Source organism: Aspergillus karnatakaensis (assembly GCF_047715665.1).
Source record: "Aspergillus karnatakaensis strain CBS 102800 unplaced genomic scaffold BJY04scaffold_23, whole genome shotgun sequence".
Lineage (NCBI taxonomy): Eukaryota > Fungi > Ascomycota > Eurotiomycetes > Eurotiales > Aspergillaceae > Aspergillus > Aspergillus karnatakaensis.
In genome coordinates, this window is record NW_027395735.1 from 77,231 (window position 1) to 96,652 (window position 19,422).

The 19,422-nt window shown below is 51.8% G+C and overlaps 8 protein-coding genes across 8 annotated transcripts; 5 read left to right on the forward strand and 3 right to left on the reverse strand.

Moving 5' to 3' along the window:
- Window positions 1–169: 169 nt before the first annotated feature.
- nar1 (iron-sulfur cluster assembly protein NAR1) lies at window positions 170–2,482 on the reverse strand. The gene is made up of 2 exons (XM_073720628.1): window positions 2,178–2,482; window positions 170–2,123 (listed from the first exon to the last, which is right to left on the reverse strand). Exons 1-2 carry the CDS (start codon window positions 2,283–2,285, stop codon window positions 453–455), a joined length of 1,779 nt encoding a protein of 592 aa, XP_073571384.1. The 5' UTR covers window positions 2,286–2,482; the 3' UTR covers window positions 170–452.
- A 459-nt stretch (window positions 2,483–2,941) lies between these two features.
- On the forward strand, window positions 2,942–3,757 carry BJY04DRAFT_218021 (uncharacterized protein; the record flags this gene model as incomplete). The annotated part of the gene is made up of 1 exon (XM_073716215.1): window positions 2,942–3,757. The coding sequence occupies one exon, from the start codon at window positions 2,942–2,944 to the stop codon at window positions 3,755–3,757; it is 816 nt and encodes a 271-aa protein (XP_073571385.1).
- Window positions 3,758–3,763: 6 nt separating this feature from the next.
- BJY04DRAFT_55246 (putative formamidopyrimidine-DNA glycosylase) lies at window positions 3,764–5,036 on the reverse strand. Its single transcript, XM_073720629.1, has 2 exons — window positions 4,319–5,036; window positions 3,764–4,263 (listed from the first exon to the last, which is right to left on the reverse strand). The coding sequence occupies exons 1-2, from the start codon at window positions 4,909–4,911 to the stop codon at window positions 3,771–3,773; spliced, it is 1,086 nt and encodes a 361-aa protein (XP_073571386.1). The 5' UTR covers window positions 4,912–5,036; the 3' UTR covers window positions 3,764–3,770.
- A 365-nt stretch (window positions 5,037–5,401) lies between these two features.
- BJY04DRAFT_218023 (MIX23 family protein) lies at window positions 5,402–6,052 on the forward strand (the record flags this gene model as incomplete). Its single annotated transcript, XM_073716216.1, has 2 exons — window positions 5,402–5,474; window positions 5,541–6,052. 2 exons carry the CDS (start codon window positions 5,402–5,404, stop codon window positions 6,050–6,052), a joined length of 585 nt encoding a protein of 194 aa, XP_073571387.1.
- A 1,965-nt stretch (window positions 6,053–8,017) lies between these two features.
- On the forward strand, window positions 8,018–11,374 carry BJY04DRAFT_188372 (peptide alpha-N-acetyltransferase complex A subunit NAT1). The gene is made up of 3 exons (XM_073711205.1): window positions 8,018–8,225; window positions 8,337–10,301; window positions 10,350–11,374. Exons 1-3 carry the CDS (start codon window positions 8,144–8,146, stop codon window positions 10,811–10,813), a joined length of 2,511 nt encoding a protein of 836 aa, XP_073571388.1. The 5' UTR covers window positions 8,018–8,143; the 3' UTR covers window positions 10,814–11,374.
- An 81-nt stretch (window positions 11,375–11,455) lies between these two features.
- On the forward strand, window positions 11,456–15,216 carry BJY04DRAFT_55295 (uncharacterized protein). The gene is made up of 6 exons (XM_073720630.1): window positions 11,456–12,048; window positions 12,109–12,436; window positions 12,487–12,677; window positions 12,727–13,012; window positions 13,071–13,210; window positions 13,260–15,216. The coding sequence occupies exons 1-6, from the start codon at window positions 11,932–11,934 to the stop codon at window positions 14,931–14,933; spliced, it is 2,736 nt and encodes a 911-aa protein (XP_073571389.1). The 5' UTR covers window positions 11,456–11,931; the 3' UTR covers window positions 14,934–15,216.
- Window positions 15,217–15,261: 45 nt separating this feature from the next.
- Window positions 15,262–17,276, reverse strand: BJY04DRAFT_227701 (phosphoribosylaminoimidazole carboxylase ADE2; the record flags this gene model as incomplete). Its single annotated transcript, XM_073718691.1, has 4 exons — window positions 15,262–15,577; window positions 15,638–16,595; window positions 16,648–16,745; window positions 16,811–17,276. 4 exons carry the CDS (start codon window positions 17,274–17,276, stop codon window positions 15,381–15,383), a joined length of 1,719 nt encoding a protein of 572 aa, XP_073571390.1. The 3' UTR covers window positions 15,262–15,380.
- A 320-nt stretch (window positions 17,277–17,596) lies between these two features.
- BJY04DRAFT_188375 (uncharacterized protein) lies at window positions 17,597–19,355 on the forward strand. The gene is made up of 5 exons (XM_073711206.1): window positions 17,597–17,637; window positions 17,748–17,793; window positions 17,860–17,908; window positions 17,968–18,625; window positions 18,714–19,355. The coding sequence occupies exons 1-5, from the start codon at window positions 17,628–17,630 to the stop codon at window positions 19,208–19,210; spliced, it is 1,260 nt and encodes a 419-aa protein (XP_073571391.1). The 5' UTR covers window positions 17,597–17,627; the 3' UTR covers window positions 19,211–19,355.
- The last annotated feature ends 67 nt before the right edge of the window (window positions 19,356–19,422 follow it).

Consider the following 19,422-nt stretch of genomic DNA (forward strand, 5'->3'; position numbering starts at 1 on the left):
GCAAAAAACATACAACAGTAGGGATTCGCATGTGGTCACCCACCATACTACTAACCTACCGGCGTGTGGCTTAAGTACGGCTGAGCGGACGGGAAGCCCTGTTCTCCACACCCTGTGGTCGTATGTGCTAGGTTTTGGCGCTTTGAGGTATATCAAGTGTTAATAATATACCTTCTCATGCCATGGTTAACATTTGTAGCTGATTAGAATGTCCTTTTGAGTAACTAACCGAAGGCAGGTGGCCTCGGGAGGTTCATCTCTTTGATCACGGCCCGCTGGGCAATACCAGCCCATCCACCACAGTATGGCAGGAATGAAGATGTTGATGGTATCAAGTGTATATTTGCTATCTTTATATCTATGCTCCATGCGATCCTGTAAATGCAGAGTGTGTATGCAAAAAGTGTAAAAACGGGTATATAACGTAAATGCGTGAAACCAATCCATCCAATCTACCAACCACCACCGATCTTGCCCGCCAATTCCACGACATGTGTGGTGTCATTTGGCGCGGTCGGTTTGCCGACGTCGCTTTCAACCTCTCGGTAAGTCGTGTAGGCCAGTTTTGAGAGCGGTATACCCGTCAAGGTAGACCAATGTTGGAGAGCTTTGTGGATTCGGCTTTCATTGTCGGTGAGGGACAGTGTTTGTGAGTCTCCTGTATCTTCATCGGTATCTGATTCGACAGAATAGTATGCCTCGTCTACACGTGCGAGCCAGGCGCGCTGCTCATGTGGTGATGGCTTTGATGGCTCCAAAGCACCATCTTGTGTGGTAGCCTCCCGGGCGTCTTCAATACGGATTTGACCTCCTCCATTGGTGCAGCCGCCGGGGCACGCCATGACCTCCACGTATGCATAGTCTGAGCCTGAAGCGGCAGCCCCGTTGCGTAGCCCAGGCTGCCGTCGGCCGGTCGCTGCTTGACCAGGCCTGGCCCCAGGAAGCCTTGATGCGCGGGCAGGCTTGAGCTTTCGCACCAGGTTTTGGATGTTCCTGAAGCCATAATAACGGGCCGCTTTCATGATTTGGTCACCTCCGGGAGAAACAAGAGTATACTCCACGACATCTGCGTTCCGCCCACGTTGAGTGACGATCTCGCTCCCTGGGTTGCGCGCTTGGAATGCCAGAAGTACGCTGTAAAGGTAACCTCCTGACGTCCCGGCGGCAGCTGTTTGCGCTGATAAGGAGGTTTTGGAAAACAGGAAGGCGTCGAGTATTGGGTCGGGGAAAGGTAAGCGATGTGATTGAGAGAGAGGTTTCATGGGTAATGATGGTAGAGAAATTCCTCGGGATGAAGCCAGGCTGAGGAGCTCGCGCGAAGTAATGACACAGTCTACATCGCGAACAGGAGCGCTTGGGTCGCTTGAAGGAGCTGTGTTCCATGAGGAATCTGTCAGTTCTTCTCGACTGGCCTCCAGCTTCTTGTCGAAGCAGGGCATGATCGCCACGTGCCAGATACGGGAAGGAGGTACACCGAGCTGCTTGCTCAGAGCAGTCTTCAAAAGCGTTCCTGCCAGCGCCTGTGGTGACTTCAGTCGGGATAAATGGGGAAGAATGAATGGATGCGTTTTTTCGGCGTAACAGATCCAGCCTGGACATGCCGAGGAAAGTATGGGCCGCTTAGGGCTTGTCGAGCCGTTGCTGACCGTATCCGAAGCCAAGGATTCGCTCACTTCATCCGCCGTCAAGGCTAACACAGCTTCTCGCAAAGTATTGGTGTCAACAACCCAGTTGAAGCCACTTCCATGCTTGCCACCCGCTCTGAGCCCTTGGGGACCACTGAGAAACTGGTGAATAATATGATTCGCTTCCTTTTCCGAGATTCCAAATGTGGCTGCTAAACTCGCACGGACTTGAGGGCTAACGCTAGCGACAAATACCCGACCATCCTCCGCTGTTTGTTCCTGGGTGTCTACGGTCGTCCCTGATGCCGTACTTGCTAGACGAATCTCGGGGTGCGAATCAAGGGTGTTGAGGACTTCGGCGTGCGACTGCAGCGAGATCAACACCGCCTCCGCAGAAGTGACGCACCCTGAGCATGCGAGGCAGTCTGTGAGGGAAATTTGCGCCGGAGGAAGGTTTTCGGGTTCGACTTTATCTTCTGTAGTGACTTCGAAGGGGTTCTATTCGAAGACCTGTCAACGTCCGCTCGATAGGTTCAGTGAAGCGTCACTTACCTCTGAATTTGGAGTCTGCTTCTGCGGAAGTGATTCAACGGGTTTGATACATGCAACTCCGGGGGAGATGAAATCATTCAGATCGTCTGCGGAGAGAATGGCGCTCATTGTAGCGGCGGGGAAGAGCCCCTCTGAATGGCGGCGGAAACTAAGATAGATTGGGCTATGTTTCGTCCGTTGGAAAGGTCAAAGCCGGGAATATCGGATGAGCAGTGGAATAACACAGACGAAAGTCTAATCAGGAACAGAAATCAGAAAGACAGAGAAGGATATGGGAGGGAGGGATAGGTGCTTTGTCATCTGGCGTGGCGACGGGTTCATTTTCTGAAGCTCCGCGGGGACCAGCTGCATCGATAAGATAGTCCCGGCATCGGAGAGACCCACCACGTGACCTAGTACCATAATCGTCTATTGGAGCATACCGATTCGCCGAAACCCAGAATTTCTTTGGTTTGAAGTTTGAACTGTTGTTTCGAGTCCATAGAAGATAGTCGGAGTCGAACAATGAATCGCGTCCGGAAACGTCAGTCAAAGATCTCTTCATACGTGCGACCGTCTCAGGTCTTTGCCTCAAAGATGGATACAGACGGCCGGTGAGTACATAAAATGGAAGGCTGTTGCGGCACCTCAAACGTCTGCCTGCCTCAGCCGCAACTCGTATTTCTTTTTAAGAGTCACTGCTTTCCTCGAGACCAAGCCCATTTGTTGATCATTGTTATTCACTTCTCTAATCACCAACTCGTCACATACACAGCGTATCCAAAATGAGCAAACCAGATCTGGCAAAAATCGCGCTTGAGACGCATGGAATGATTCCGACCATCGCGAAAATGAGACCAGATGCTCCGCTCAAAGGATACTTGTGTCTGAGGGACAGATACTGTCCCCTGAGTTCAAGGTTCTTTCCCAACCTTTCCACCAAAGTGAAGGTCGTGAATGATGATACTTACGACGCCGCTATCAAAGTCGCCGAGCAGCGAACAGGCTCTCCAGGGACTAAGCATGTCTGCGTTCTGAATTTGGCCAACGCACATACCCCAGGCGGCGGCTGGCTTAACGGAGCCCTTGCTCAGGAGGAAGTCCTCTGTTACCGAAGTACACTTTCGGAAACACTGAAGCCGCAGTTTTATCCGATGAAGCCCCGTGAGGCTATTTACTCGCCTTCAGTAATTATCTTCCGCGATAGCAACTACGCTCTTTGGGACACGACACAATCGTCGTCATTCCCTGTTGTGAGTGTGGTCTCGATGGCTGCTATACGCGGTCCTAAAGTGCAAGGTACACCGATGGGGGCAAAGTTCGCAGATCCCCATGAACGGGAATTGACAAAGGAGAAGATCCGAGTTATACTTCGGGTTACAGTAATTAACGGACACCGCAGCGTGGTTTTGGGCGCTCTTGGCTGTGGCGTCTTTGGCAACCCTCGAGAAGATATGGCAGATTGCTTCGTCGAAGTTTTACAGGAGCAAGAATTCCGGGGATGGTTCAACGATGTTGTATTCGCAGTCCTGGGAAAGGGTCCTCAAGGGATTGCCAACTTCAAAACTTTCCATGCAAAGCTGGATGGACTCACAGTCTGAACAATGGCTCGCACTACTTTCTAGACCGTGTTGACCGTCGCCTTGTTTGAACACTATGCTTGTCTTCATCCTCGTCTTCTGCCTTGATTTCCTGTTTGCTTTGCTGTTTCGTTTCTGCTTTCTTGTTGTTCAATGGCTCTTTCTTTGGTGCCGTCTTCTTCCGCTTGACCTCGCGTTCATCACTGCTGTCGGCCTCGTCCTTCACATCCCCTGCCACCGGGCCAGTCTTCTTCTGCACGCTTGGGACCACGGCACTAGTTCTACCGCCCACAGTTAAGAAGACGATTTTTTCTCCGTTCGGTAGAGCTGATGTTTTGTTTTTCTTTCCCTTGCTCCATCGATGTTTGAACAACCAATGTTCTGGAAACTTTTCAGAGTCCGCCAACACCCCCACCGAGGTCGAGCAGACGTAGTGAATTGCTGAATGAAGTTCCTTGATTTGATCATCTGATAACGTGTTGCTGTATTGCTCCGGGTGTATTTTAGCGTGATATAAGATCTCATCACTAAAGACAGAAGTTAGCCTTTTCTTCGTAAAATCCGTTCGTGGAGTATACAAACCCCATCCAGTTCCCAATCCCACTGATATTCGCCTGATCAAGAAGCAGCGCCTTGACAGGAACCTTCTTACTCTTCAATTTCGCACCCAACCAAGCCTCTGTAACAGTGTCCTTATCCTGCACAGGATCTGGACCATTCTCCTTGAGCGGCGTGAACTTCCTAATATCCTCCGCCGGACAGTCCACCAGCCTTATCCTCGCCAGTCGACGGGGATCAACAAAGGCAGCCTCCGTCTTGGGATCCCCGTCCGTCTCTAGGAGAAACTTCCAGTACTTCGGTGGCCATTCTTTATCCTCCGGTTTGTCCGTACGGTAATAGTAGGTATCTGCATCGCGGATCTTCAGCCAGCCAGCCATACCAAAGTGCATCACCGCGTGCGGCGGTGAGGACATGGTGATCCAGAAGTATTTCCCTTGCTGGCCGGCGCCAGCTACCTTCTTGCCCTCCATTGCTTTCTGGAACTCGGCGGCGGAGGTGCCGACTTTGCCGTAGACTATATCGTCATGTTGCGTAGAGACTTTAGTGAGGGTTTTGCCGACAAGATGCTGCCGGATGAAGTGCACGATGCGATGGACTTCGGCGAGCTCGGGCATCGCGGTGGATAAGGGTCTCGGGGAAACTATGTAGATGACGGTGATGGATTCAGGGGATTTGCGGTAGCAGTGTCTGGACGACGCAAAAGTAAAGACTATTCAATGCGCAGAAGCTGTCTATGAAGAATTGGACGGTTAATGCTTTACTGTCAGCTCCTCCATCCCAAACACGAGCTTAACGCGTCCAGGGTCACGGAGTCACGTGCTGAGATGGAAGCTCATTAGCGGTGGCACTGGGATGACATCGAGTCGGCTCTCGACTGCGAAAGTCTCCCAATTTACCTGCTCTTGCTAGTTGAGCCCTTATCATAGTCTTATATATTCTACTGACCCTTCGATTGATCCTTTGCCTCAGCTGCGGTCAAGCGGTGCTCCTAGCCTCAAACCTTACAGCTCTCGCAACTTCGTCCCTCAATCAGACAATCTGGAGTGGCTCTGGGACAGTGCGGGCAAAGCGGAGCAGAGTACTGGTGGTACAGAGATTCAGAAGATGGTGCAAGCTTCTTCAACGCCAGCGCCAGGATTAAGTCCTCAGTTCTGCTTCAATGAACGGTTGCTTCGAGGTATATTCTAGTTTCACCAGCCAAGCTACAAAGCGCAAGAACTGACCGCAACCTCACACCTCACAGACTTCCTCAACCTCTCCCGCTCCACAATAGATGACTCCATAACCCAAAATCTCAATGCCCTCTTTACCCCCTCCCGCTCAGGCTTCGATCCTACCTCCACGGCAATCAGACAAACAGACTCTAAAGCCGGGCGAGAGATAGATCCCACGGCGTGCCAGGGCTTCAAAGACAACGTGCTATTCCCATCATGGCAAACAAGATCAGACGTACTCGCATACTGCGCCGGCGTCGCGACAAGTCCCGACCCGGACGATCCGGACCTAATACTTCGGCAGACGGAGTCGGCGAAAGATCGGGAGCGGGTCGTTGATGAACGGTTGGATCCGTATTCGGCAAGATTTTTCCCTCGAGAAGCGAGAACCGAGTCTTTGGCGAATTTGGTGAGGAATCAGCGGACTGTGGAGGAGATCATTCGGTCGAGGACTTGGGGACTTGTTTCAGAGAGGTGTGGGGGTGCTGCTGGGGGGTGGGAGGAGGCTCTTGACAGTTGGCGGGAGAGAAAGAGGAGATGAGTGTATGACTTGGGGAATGCATCTATTTTTGTGTTGAAAGCATGGTTTGGGTTTCAAAAGCGCCGCTCCATTGTAAGGTTTATGGTTGAATAATGTATATATATATGTAAGTTTGAACACAGAACTCTCTTCTACAATGGGCTGTTTGTTTCAGACATTCATTCGTATCCGCCGGTGTGCTCATGCAATGCACAAGAGCCACTATTCCTGTTCCTGGCATAGCTTGATATATTACCTCTTGACGGCTGCCCAGATGCTTTCGCTTCAGAAGCATGGAGAAGACAGCCACCGTCCTCCAGCGTGTTAATACTGAACGTCAGCTCAGTGGCATCGCACTGGCCATGACTTATCCAGAGCTTTCCCTGGGCGTTTGCTTTCCATATAGCTCATTGAGTGGATTGAAAGAGCAGTATATCATCGGGTATTCGGGGCCTACCTAGCTGAATTAGTACCTAGGGCCATCAATGTCCGCAAGGATATATATTCTCCTCACCTAGGCGGGTAGTCAACCCCTCGTATGAATACCTACCGCGAGGGAAAACCTGGAGAGATCGATCTAGCCACTCGAAGCCAGCGCATCGAAATAAGGGTTTCATTTGTCTCTCTTTCGCAAAATAACAGAATAGAGGATTATCCCTGTGGTGTATATAGCTGACATGATGTAAAGGTATCTACAAATATAAGAAGTCATATAAGTACTCATTTGAGAACGATTCTTGATGGGGACTGGTACCATGCGTACATATATATATATATATATGTAGAGAGTGAGGAGGATGATGTAGAGAGTCAAACGACAGCAAGGAGAAATAACAAATTATATAGTATTGAAGGGCTCTTGAGAAGCCGCAATATCCAGTGGAAAGTGTTTAGTATCCCAAGGCCATGGTACTACAAGACAGCTTGACGGGAAAGGCTTCGAATTGCTGCAACGGATAGCTGCAGATGTGCTGGATTGATAGGAGCAGCTTGATTTGGGAACTAGCAGCATGACCTGTATTCGGGTGATGGCACGGCTGCCGAGAAAGGACCGCTGTATATGCCTCTGCATGCTGGTTTGGAGTGAAATGTTCGAGGATTACTTTGAACTAGGTCGTAGATCTGCTCAGGCCCCGACCAGGAGTATACAAACAACTTTGACAGAGCCCCAGCCGAAAACACCCGATTATGTAGGAAGCGTTCGCTGACGGGCTGTTTCTAGCCCTTAGCTATGGAAACTAGCTCCCATGGTACATCTTGAGGTCCGGCATTGTTTCCATCTGTCTGTGTTCCCCCAGTCTGCAGCCAAAGAGCTCTATAGTGACGAAGGAGATCTTGCCGCGCCGCAAAATTCCCCGATTTCGTGCGAGGGGCCTCGATCTATGATATATCCGCGATGTCAAAGGCGAAAACGTGCTCCAGAAGAGTGGCAGCGTTTATCCACGGAACCCTGAGCCCTCTGCGATAGAGGTGACCTGCTTTGCAGAGGATGGAGTATATGCGTGTAACCTGAAGAGATAATATCAGTAGACAGCTTTCGAATATACATTTTCCAAGCATTCTCTTATGCACCCGAAAGCCACCCCTGCTGGGCTGCACCACTGGGGTACGCTGACAAGACCGAGGGGACCGTGCTGAAAGAGTAACACTCAGGATATCATCAGTGAGGCCGGCCTGTCCTATTGAAGCTCTCCCCAAAGATCATTCCGACGAGAGGGTATTGGCGTTGACCGAAAGTGTGGTTGCAAATAGATGCATGAAGGCATTGGGTGAAATGGCCTGTCGGTTTGCTGGTGCTCGTCCTCGAGGAAGCGAATGCCGCTACAGCCGCTACAGCCGCGGAGTTGAGCATGAGTGAGAACTGCATCAGGCGTCTAGCAGGTGGCGTGAAGAATTCGGGATGGGTCTGAGTCTGGCTCTCAATTACCCTCTGTGAATTGAGGAGCGGTAGGCTGTCAAGTGAGTTGCCCCCCGGCGCTGAGCTTATCGGTGCCTGAGCCCGATTGCTGCTGCGCTGCTCATCGTTTCCGCTTTTCTCCCCCGCGCACATCTGATCAGCTTCCTCTACCTTCACTCGACCACATCTCCGCCGACAATTCTGCAACGCCCACCATGCCGCAGCAATTGAGCTCGAAGGATGCCTCCCTGTTTCGACAGGTGGTCCGATACTACGAGAACAAACAGTACAAAAAGGGTGAGTTCCCAACCCGAATTGACCACGCTGGTCGTCGATGTTTCATGCGGGCGGACGTAAAAGGCTGATTGTCATACTTTCTTTTCTTATTCTTTTTTGAGGAATATATAGGCATCAAAACAGCTGAACAAGTCCTCCGAAAAAACCCAAATCATGGCGATACGTTAGCGATGAAGGCTCTCATCATGAGCAACCAAGGACAACAAGAAGAGGCTTTCGCCCTGGCCAAGGAGGCTCTGAAGAACGACATGAAGTCGCATATTTGCTGGCATGTGTACGGCTTGCTGTATCGAGCGGAGAAGAATTACGAGGAGGCTATCAAGGCATACCGATTTGCGCTAAGGATCGAACCGGACTCCCAGCCCATTCAGCGCGATCTCGCCCTCCTTCAGATGCAAATGCGGGATTACCCGGGATACATTCAGAGCAGGAGTACGATGCTACAGGCTAGACCTGGTTTCCGACAGAATTGGACGGCTCTTGCGATTGCACACCACCTTTCGGGGGATCTTGAGGAGGCCGAAAAGGTACTGACGACTTACGAAGAGACCTTGAAGTCCCCACCACCGCTCTCAGATATGGAACACTCCGAAGCCACCCTGTATAAGAACTCAATCATCGCCGAGTCAGGGAACCTTGAGAAGGCTTTGGAACACCTCGAGTCGGTAGGACACCGAATCGCAGACGTGCTTGCTGTGATGGAGATGAAGGCGGACTACCTCCTACGCCTCGACAGGAAGGAAGAAGCGGCTACAGCCTATGAAGATCTTCTAGAACGCAACTCAGAGAACTCCAAGTACTACGATGGTTTGATAAAGGCTAAGGGCATCTCTAGCGACGACCACACAGCTCTGAAGGCTTTGTATGATTCTTGGGCGGAGAAGTTCCCTCGTGGTGACGCCCCACGCAGAATTCCCCTGGACTTCTTGGACGGAGATGGGTTTAAGCAGGCTGCCGACGCCTACTTGCAACGCTCATTGAAGAAGGGTGTCCCGTCCCTCTTTGCGAACATTAAATTCCTCTACACCAACCCTAGCAAACGCGATACGGTACAAGAGCTGGTTGAAGGCTATGTCTCAACACCTCAGGCAAATAGCTCGACCGACGACTCCGCTAAGGAGAACACCGACTTCCTCTCATCAGCATACTACTTCCTCGCGCAGCACTATAACTATCACCTCAGCCGCGACCTGTCTAAGGCTCTCCAGAATGTCGAAAAGGCCATTGAACTTTCCCCCAATGCTGTGGAGTACCAGATGACCAAGGCTAGGATTTGGAAGCACTACGGAAATATTGAAAAGGCAGCAGAGGAGATGGAAAACGCCAGGAAGATCGATGAGAAGGACCGCTACATCAACTCTAAGGCTGCCAAGTACCAGCTCCGTAACAACGAGAACGACAAAGCGCTCGATAACATGAGCAAGTTTACCCGAAACGAGACTGTTGGTGGCGCTCTGGGCGATCTTCACGAAATGCAATGCGTGTGGTATTTGACGGAAGATGGCGAGTCATATCTTCGACAGAGAAAGCTTGGGCTTGCTCTCAAGCGGTTCCACGCCGTCTACAACATCTTCGATGTGTGGCAGGAGGACCAGTTTGACTTCCACAGCTTCTCCCTGCGGAAAGGCATGATTCGAGCGTATGTTGATATGGTTCGGTGGGAGGATCGTCTGCGCGAGCACCCATTCTACGCCCGAGTGGCACTTTCAGCCATCAAGGCCTATATACTCCTTCACGACGACCCGGACCTCGCTCATGGCCCGCTCCCAGAACTCAATGGTGCCGCCGGTGCCGATGATGCCGAGCGGAAGAAGGCCCTCAAGAAGGCCAAGAAGGAGCAGCAGCGGCTGGAGAAGATTGAGGCGGACAAGCGCGAGCTAGCAAGGAAAGCAGCTGCTAACCCTAAGAGCGCTGAGGGTGAGGTCAAGAAAGAAGACCCTGATCCTCTGGGCAACAAGCTTGTCCAGACAAAGGAGCCGTTACAGGATGCGCTCAAATTCCTTGCGCCCTTGCTGGAATTCAGCCCCAAGAATATCGAGGCTCAATTCCTTGGTTTCGAGGTGCACCTCCGAAGGGGTATGTTTCTCTCTCCTACCACTGACTACCGACTAATTGTGCGTCTAGGCAAATATGCACTTGCTCTCAAGTGCCTCTCGGCGGCCCACTCAATCGACGCATCACACCCCACTCTTCACGTTCAACTGCTGCGTTTCCGCCAAGCCCTCAACAAACTCTCAGAGCCTCTTCCACCCCAAGTCGCAGAAGTTGTCGATGCCGAGTTTGAGACCCTCCTTCCTAAATCGCAGAAACTTGACGAATGGAACACATCCTTCCTTGCGGCGCACGAGAATAGCGTGCCGCACAAGCACGCCTTTCTTACTTGCCAGCAGCTTTTGAACCCTGAGTCAAAAACAGAGAACGAAAAGGAGCTTGCTTCGACCCTGGACGCAGATATCGTGTCCCTTGAGACAGCCCTTGCCGGTCTAGACCTACTGGGCGAGTGGGGCAGCGACCAGGCTGCCAAGACCTCATATGCCGAAAAGGCCAGCAGCAAGTGGCCGGAGTCAACGTCGTTTCGACTAGCTTAGTTGTGTCCTTGTTGGTGTTCGAGCATGGAGGTTGGTCTCGTTGGATTTCTTGCATGCTCATAGCGCAACATATAGAGACGTGATTGCTACAGAAGCTAATGGAAAAAGCATGTACGAGTATACAAGGGAGGCTAGAGGGAAGAGCTGCGGTTTCTACACCCGAGCTTGGAATATATAGTACAGCAAAAAACAAGTCATGAAGAAATGAAGTAAATTACCACAACATGTTGTTCAAGTTCAACAGTCCGGACGTGGTGATGAGGTTTGTCGCGACTCGCATGAGGATGGGATAGGTAAAGAAAAAGTGGTGACGTCAGGGTGATGCGGGTAGTTACAACAACAAAAAAAAAACATCACCAGGCAGCAAGTCTGCGAAAACTGCGACGTTCCGAAAACATCAAAGGACTGCAATGAGCTAGCTAACTGCAGACTAGTCTAGTGAGAGAGTACTGCGTAAGCGTTGAACTGCTGGAGACCTAGATCATGCAGCCATATGGCATATGGCAGTCGTCAGCCCTAGCTGGGTCCAGTTCCCTGTTAGCTGCCTTAGCTCCCCTTGCTCCAGCCAACATATCGTGAAAGAACTGCCAACGAGCAGGTTTCAGACATGTGAATCGACTTTCGTCTTGATGAAGAGAGCGAGAGAAAGTTTAGTGGCTCGATCGCGCTGGCGCTGATCCTGCTAGCTTCCCACTGTAATTCGACCAGAGCATTGGGATGATCTCATGCTTGACTGTTATACTCCGTCTCGATCTTCACCTCCTCAGCCCGTTGCACGACCAACGACACTGTGACGTCAAGAGCAACAGTTCCAGGTGCTCGAAGTCTTATGCTTCTTAAGTTCCTTACTCTCCTCGTCCCCCCTGATTTCTTCCTCCTACATTCCATTCCTATAATCAAAAGATTCATTCCAGTGATACCCGTGATACCCCGGTTACGCATCCCTTGAATACCCCCTTACTATTTTGTTTTCCTCGTCTGCAATATCAATTGGACGATACATTCGATACCCCCCGATACCCCAATATCAGATACCCCGTGGAATAAACACGTCCCCCATACCTAATAACCTAATTGATCTCGCTTACTGCTGTTGATCGCTTATTACGTCTTTCATCATGCCTTCCCGCGCGGTCAATGTTCCCACCGATACGAGGCAGAAGGAGAAGGATATCAACCAAAAGCTGCAGCTGTTCGGCATTTACAAGGCCTTTGCCTATGGCAAGCTTCCATCTGTAAGGCTCATCTCCCCACAAGCTGATCACGAGATACATACTAACTGACTCTGTCAACAGAACAAACAAGCCGATGTCGCCCTAAACAGTGCGCTCTCCTCCAAGGCGCTATCAAAACCATCGCAGAAGTTGTCAGAAGAAGGTCGTGTTCTTGTCGAGGATCTCCGTGTTGTTATTGAAGAAGCGAAGAAGCTCATCCTCAGCAAGAATGACGGCCAATTACTCCAAGAATTCATCTACGATGCTGAGAATATCAAGGCAGACGATGTGCAGAGGCCCGATGTTGCTGTAAGCAGAGAGTCTGCCGAACAAGATGCCGCTCGTGCTAGAGAAGGACTGAAGTCTCTCGGAACGCTCGTCATCACCAATGGCGAGTTCCGCAAGCTCTGTAAGTCGCTTCCTGCTTGTAGTGTGATGCGACGCTAATATATTGCGAAGTGAACGATGCCTTGACTATTGCCCGCGACATCGCTGGCGATGCCTCGCAGAAGGCCGCGAACAAGGTCCGCCCGTCGGAGGACCAGCTCGCGCAGATCGACCAGCCCGCCGAAGACAATGTCTGGCATGAGAAGCCCGACGTCTCTGGATACCGCGACCAGTTCAAGTCTCGCTTTAACAAGGACCGCGCCGTACGTCCCACACCCCTACCAGACCAGTGCTATACTGACATTCACAAAGAAGCAAGAAGCATCTGATGTCACCAACACTGGCGCCCAGGCTGCAACTGGCGGCCAGCGGCCCACTGATACCTCCGATGTTGACCCCAACACTGGCGTCAATGCCGCTCTTGACCACGCCAAGGCGAAGGTTCCTGAGGACCAGAGGCAAGAAGCCAGAGATCGCACCCAAGAGTACCGCAGCAGAGCCCAGAACTACCTATCCAACAAGATCCCTCAGGAGCGTCGTGACCAGACCATCTGGCGTCTGAAGAAGATGGTTCTCGAGATCCAGGGTCACCGTGATTGTAAGTTCATTACTATGAATCTTTGTATGCTCCGTTGATGCTAACGCATTCTATCCAGACCAGCAAGCCATCGAGTCTCTGCTCGATCTAGCTGAGAAGTACGGCAGCCGCTCAAGACACACTGCTCAGCAAGGTACTAGCAGTGTTCAAGGTACCCGAGGACAGGGCCCAGTCCAAAGAATGGAGAAGAACCTTCGCGTAAGTCAACCAATTTAAAATACCAGAACAATACACTAATCAGCAATAGACCTTGATTGAGCGTTTTGCCAACAGCACCTCTCTGGATGACTTCTTTGATGCATTGGAGAACATCTATCGCGATGCAGACAAGGACCCTGAACTCAAGGGTTGGTTTAAGAACATGAACCAATTTATTCGCAAGACCCTGCAGCAGCAGGGCTTCATCATGGAGGATGATTGGAACCGCCAGTACGACGATCTCGCCGAGCACGGTCGGTTCTTGCTCCGTGATCGCTACAGGAACCACACCGACCGCATCCTCGACGAGACCAAGTTCCTCGGTGATCAGTTCAACCGTGACCCTCAAAACAGGGCCTTTGGCGATTCCATCCAGAAGCTCTTCAACGACCTTGGCCGCGATGAGAACGGTACCGTCAAGTTCAAGAAGCACCTTGTCAAGGACGTCAGCGAGGTCATCCTCCCAGCTGTCTTTGAGAACATCCGCTATGTGCCTATCCCTCGCATCGAGGTGTCCGACCCTATGGCCGATGTGGTCATCGAGAACCTTGTTGTCGAGAGCGACAACCTGATGCCCAACGCCGTTGAGTTCGGAAGTGACAACTACTTCCGCTGGGGCCGCAAGAAGGTCAGCAGCAAGAAGGACAACAAGCTCATGATCTCCGCCTCTGGTATCCAGGCAGACCTTCGAGATGTTAGCTACTACATCAACAAGAAGCAGGGATTCCCCTCCATCACTGACACTGGTATCATGGATATCTTCCTGGGAGGCGAGGGCTTCTCGTTTAAGATTGCTGCATCTACCGCCCAGAAGAAGGACCGCCAGAACTTCGTGAAGCTTGACAAGGTCACTGTCAAGATTGACGAGATCGACATCAAGCTCAAGAAGTCTAAGCATAAGGTTCTCTTCAGCGTCTTCAAGCCTCTGCTTTTCCGCACTGTTCGCCCCGTCGTCCAGAAGGTTCTTGAGCAGCAGATCCGCGAGGCGTTCCAGAAGGGTGACGCATTCGCCTACGATGTGTACACCGAGGCTGAACGCGTGAAGGGGCAGGTCCGGGAGAACCCTCAGGATGCACCCAACATCTACAACCGCTACCTCAACGCCGTGCGCTCCAAGCTTGAGCAAGGCAGACAGCAAGCCCAGCAGGTCGCTCAGCGCGACACCAAGGTGCAGACCACCACCACCCTCAAGGGCTCCTTGTTCCCCGACATTAAGCTCCCCGGTGGCATCACCACCAAGGCTACCGAGTACGATGAAATTGCCCGCAAGGGTGAGCGCTGGGAATCCCCCATCTTCACCATCGGCTCTGCCTCCGAATCCACCAACATCCCCAAGCCCGACGACATCACCCGGAAGCCTCACACTACCGCTGAGAGCAAGCTCCGTGATCGACAGACCACTGGAACCGCCGCCGACGGTGTTGCTGCCGCCCCCCAAGGCCCTATCACCACTGGTGGTGCTCTTGCTACCGACCGTCTCACTGACGGCGGCCCCGCAGTCGGTGGCCCAATTGGTGGCCCAACCCTAACTGCCCAGTCGCTCGCCAACGGCAGCACTGCAGTTACCAATGGCCACTCCAAGCACTTTGACCCTATCTTTAGCAACGGTCACGCCAATGGCCATGCTAACGGCCATGCTAACGGTCATGCCAACGGCAAGCCCGCCCAGGATATCTCCTCTCTCACTGGAACCCACACTACGTTCAACCCTCAGACCGCTTAAATGCGCTGTAACACTCTACCAACACATTTCCTATGTCTTGTGATTATTTCTCCTCCTGTACTGAATACCTAATCGTCGCAAACGTTCTGATTTTGTCTACTTTTTGTATCCTGTCGATGAGATTTCCCTGTATTTTATGAATGATGCGCTATGTCTCTACTTGGTCTCTTTATCTAGTTTCAATCGAGTCCGCTCTATACTCTATTCTTCTATATCTCTAATATCTTTTACTGTAATTTGTCTAATGAGGTACGCTCGTTCACAAAAATGGAAACCCAAACCCCCCTACAGAGACATCCCAGTGACCCACGCCGGAGGTAAAAGTAAAACCGCTTCTATTAATTCATCAATCAATACTCTATATACTTTTTTTCCTTCCGAATTTCCCAGCCAAATGTCATTCCCTCTTTCAATTGCTTCCTTAAGATATTACATCTGAGAAAACATCTACATCTGCGCAAAATACTTCTCCCATCCGAGTTCCTGCATCTTCGTATTCTTCAGCTCCATGTTCTCGGCCCTCGCGCTCTCCGCATAGGCCTCGACCTTCGCCTGGATAGCCGGGTCAAAGGCACCGATAATTCGGGCTGCGAGCAGGGCCGCATTAATGCTGTTGTTGATGCCGACTGTAGCGACAGGGACCCCTGTTTATGAATCAATATCAGTACATGTACAATGTGTGGAGTTTGAAAGAGAAAACATACCTCTCGGCATTTGCACGATGCTGTAAAGGCTGTCCACTCCGTCGAGTGATGAGCCCTTGACGGGGACACCGATGACGGGGAGGGCTGTATGTGCGGCTGCCATGCCGGGGAGATGGGCTGCGCCGCCGGCGGCCGCGATAATAACCTTGATGCCCTTTGACGCAGCGGAGGCGGCGTATTCGGCCATGAATGTGGGCGTGCGGTGGGCTGAGGTGATATCGACAGCTGGTTCGAGGCCGAATGTATCACGTAGCAGCTTCAAGCCAGGAACAAGAGTCTTCAGGTCACTGTCTGAGCCCATGACGACGGCGACTTGTGGTGGTGGGGGGGTGAGGCCGGAGGGTGCGGGCTGGGTCTTGATATCCGAGCGTTGAGAGCGGATCTTATCGACGACGTCGATGAGTGGTTGGATATGGGTTTCGGCCTCGTGCATCGTGGCAGCGGTGACTGTAATATGGCCCATCTTGCGGCCTGGTTTGGCCGCGCCTTTGCTGTAGAGGTGGATGGATGCGTTTGGGATGGAGAGAGCGGCCTCCGCGGCTTTGAGGTGGGTGTCCGGTTCGGAGCCGCCGATGATGTTGAGCATGATGGAGGGTTGGCGGATTTGAAGGCTCTCTGGGGGAATGGGGAGGTCAAGGATTGCGCGGAGGTGGGTATCGAATTGCGAGAGGGCGCAGCCTTCAATGGTGTAGTGGCCGGAGTTGTGGACTCGGGAGGCAAGCTCGCAGAGGATCAAGCTGTTATCGTTTAGGAGGAACATTTCGACACCAAAAGCGCCTTGCCCTTCGAATGTTGCGACGGCTTTCCGGGCGAGCTTTTGTGCGGCTTGGTTGATTTTGTCGGAGACGTTGCGGGCAGGGGCGTAAACGAGCTTGCAGATGGAGTCTTCTTGGACGGTCTCGACAGTGGGGTAGGAGAGAACGGACTCTTTGGTTTTTATGACCATGACGGCGAGTTCCTGCAATGAGATTGTATTAGAGAGGGCTTGTTGAGAGCATAAGTATGACAACCTTCTGGAAGTAGGCCCATTTCTCTGCGTATAGTGGGCGACCTTTGAGGAACTCGAGGGCTTCTAGGATGTCGTCTTTCGAGTTGACGCGGAAGTTTCCTATTTAGAGTATGCTTGTTAGAGATCTAGTTGCGATTGAGCTCAATGCTAGATGTGCAACTCACCGCGCCCGTCATAAGCCATGGTCTTCGACTTCAGCATCAACGGGTATCCCAATTGTTCACCGGCTTTGGCCAATTCCTCCGGGGTGTTTTCAAGAAGTTCGCGATGCTCCGCCATAGGAATGCCGAACTTAGCAAGATGCTCCTTCTGGTTGAACTTGTTCTGGATCGTGCGAATTGACTTCCAGCTAGGCTCAATCTTGACCTGTGATGCAACCTCCTCCAGAGCATAGGTATCGACATGCTCAATCTCGGCCGTAATCACGTCGCACTTTTTCGCCAGTTCCTGCACTGCTTCGCGCTCCTTGAATGAGCCGGTGACATGGCCATCGTGGAAACTGATCTGCTTAGCCGGGGAATTCTCCGCATCGAGGACGTTGACTTGGACGTTGAGGCGGTTTGCGGACTCGACGAACATGCGGCCGAGCTGGCCTCCGCCAAGGACGCCGACTTTGCGATCGTTCCACATATTGAATTGCGGGGGATGTTGAAGAAAATGCAAAGAAAAGAGTCTTTAGAGTCGAGATGAATCACCAACTTGTGCCCCTCCGTTGCTCCGCAATCGGCCCAATGAGGAAAAATTGAAAAAGAGCATATCATCACGTGAGAAGCACGATAAGCTCTGTTGCTGCTGGCCAATCAACAGCCGTAAACTAGCGGGAGAGCCGCCGATCCCCGCAATAAATGACGAGCTGTACGGTAATTATGAATTATGAATTATGCATGGATCCATTTATCGCATCGCAAGCAGCGCGCGTTCCTGAAGCTTGTCTTCCCATCACCCCGACTTGGCCCTGTGCCTCAACACACCCCGGGAGAAATGTCGCTAGGTATGACTCTCTTGATCGAGCTTCTCGCATTATTATCCGAATACTGCAAGAACCTCTGCCTTGTAGTGACCCCTCCCTTGAAGCCGCCGACTAACGTCGTCATCCAACAGATGAAGAGAGCTTGGAGATAGCCGCCAATGGCGGTTCAATGGATCTGTATGCCGCCCCTTAATAGCTCCTATGCAGCCCAAGATCTACGCAGGCTCTAACACCTCAATCCAGTGAGAAATGGCCCGGCATTGTCGAACCGCTGCTCGAGCGACTGGAATACGTATGCACATGTCACTGCGCCGCGGACACTTGTCATGAGAGCTAAGAATACCACAACAGATCATCTACAATGTCTTTCCAATGCCTGCGGCTCCTCCCGAGGCTTCTTCACTCCAATTTAATCAGCAATACCTGAATCCTACCCCTTCCTTCCTCCACGACCCAAATCCGATCCCCTCCAGCAGCAACAAGGAGAACGCCGCCCCGCCAGATCTCCAGACGCCTCCCCGGCCACCACCATCCTCCTTGCTCCCTCCGTCTTCTACCGAGCGTATCCCAGACTCGCAACCTGCTTCTCAGGCCGCTGTTGCAAATACAACCCTTCCCGTACCCCTCCTTCTTATCCTTCAGTCCATCCAGTCAACACTGCGGTCTCTTTTCACATCCAAACCTCCTCATACGATTCAGCGTCTATCAGAACTTATTCTCCGCCCCAATGCTCACTACCGAACACTCCCAGCTTATCTGCGCGCCCTGGACCGCGTCGTCTCGGTCACTAGCAGCGCGGATATCTTCCCACTTCCAATGCAAAGCGTCGCTGCTACAGCCCAGCCGCAAGCCAACGGAACCTTAAACGGCACAGAGAATGCCTTCATCGTATCAGACACAACATTCGGCAGTGACGAAAGTCTTGGAGGAGCCCTTCTTACACCAATACCATGGCTAAATAACGCGTCTGCTTCCTCACCCGGTCCTGAGGGGTCTGCTCTGGATGATGGTCAGTTTAACCCCACTCCTCTCTCCTTCTATTCTTCTTTCTCTCTTTCTATCTCTCTCTCTGTATAAGATCTGACAAGCACCCACAGCATCAATAACGACCACAGCCTCCGCCTCAAACTCAGCCGAAACCCTCCAGAACCAACTCCTCACACAACCCGCCGACCCCGCCCAAGCTGCCCCCGAGAATCCGACTCTCATCGAAGGTGAGATTGCAGCCGAACCAACGGAGGAAATTCCCACGGATGAAATCCCGCATGCTCGCGGCCCCTCCCTCCTCGGCGTCCACGATATGGGTCTTCAGGATGGGAAAGGCGTTGAAATGACGCTGCTGAATACAGCTGCGGAGCCCGGGACAAAAGCCGAGGACGAGGATCAGGAGATGACTATTGGCGGGGAGGCGGCTGAAGGTCAGGAACCAGGGCAAGCTAGCTTTTCGCAGGAGCCCACAGAATCCGGAACTGCGGATGCAACAGTGGAGTCTGTTATTGCATCTGCGGCGGCAAAGGATGGGAAGGATGGCGATGGGGATATTACGCTCTCTGATGAGCCAACTATCTCGCAGAGTGCTGAGGGGAATAAGTAGACTTTTTTGGAGCTTATTCACATTTATGAGTACTAGGGGTGGGACGAGAAAGACTTATACGGACGGAGATGGCTTAGCCCTAAGTTGTTTGATATTTGGATTTGTTAGTGCCTGATTTTATCATGAATGATGATCTGAATTATAACATCCAGCGACATTTTCACACGCCACTCTTCCTTAAGAGTGATTGCACAATGAAGCCTGCTCGGCAA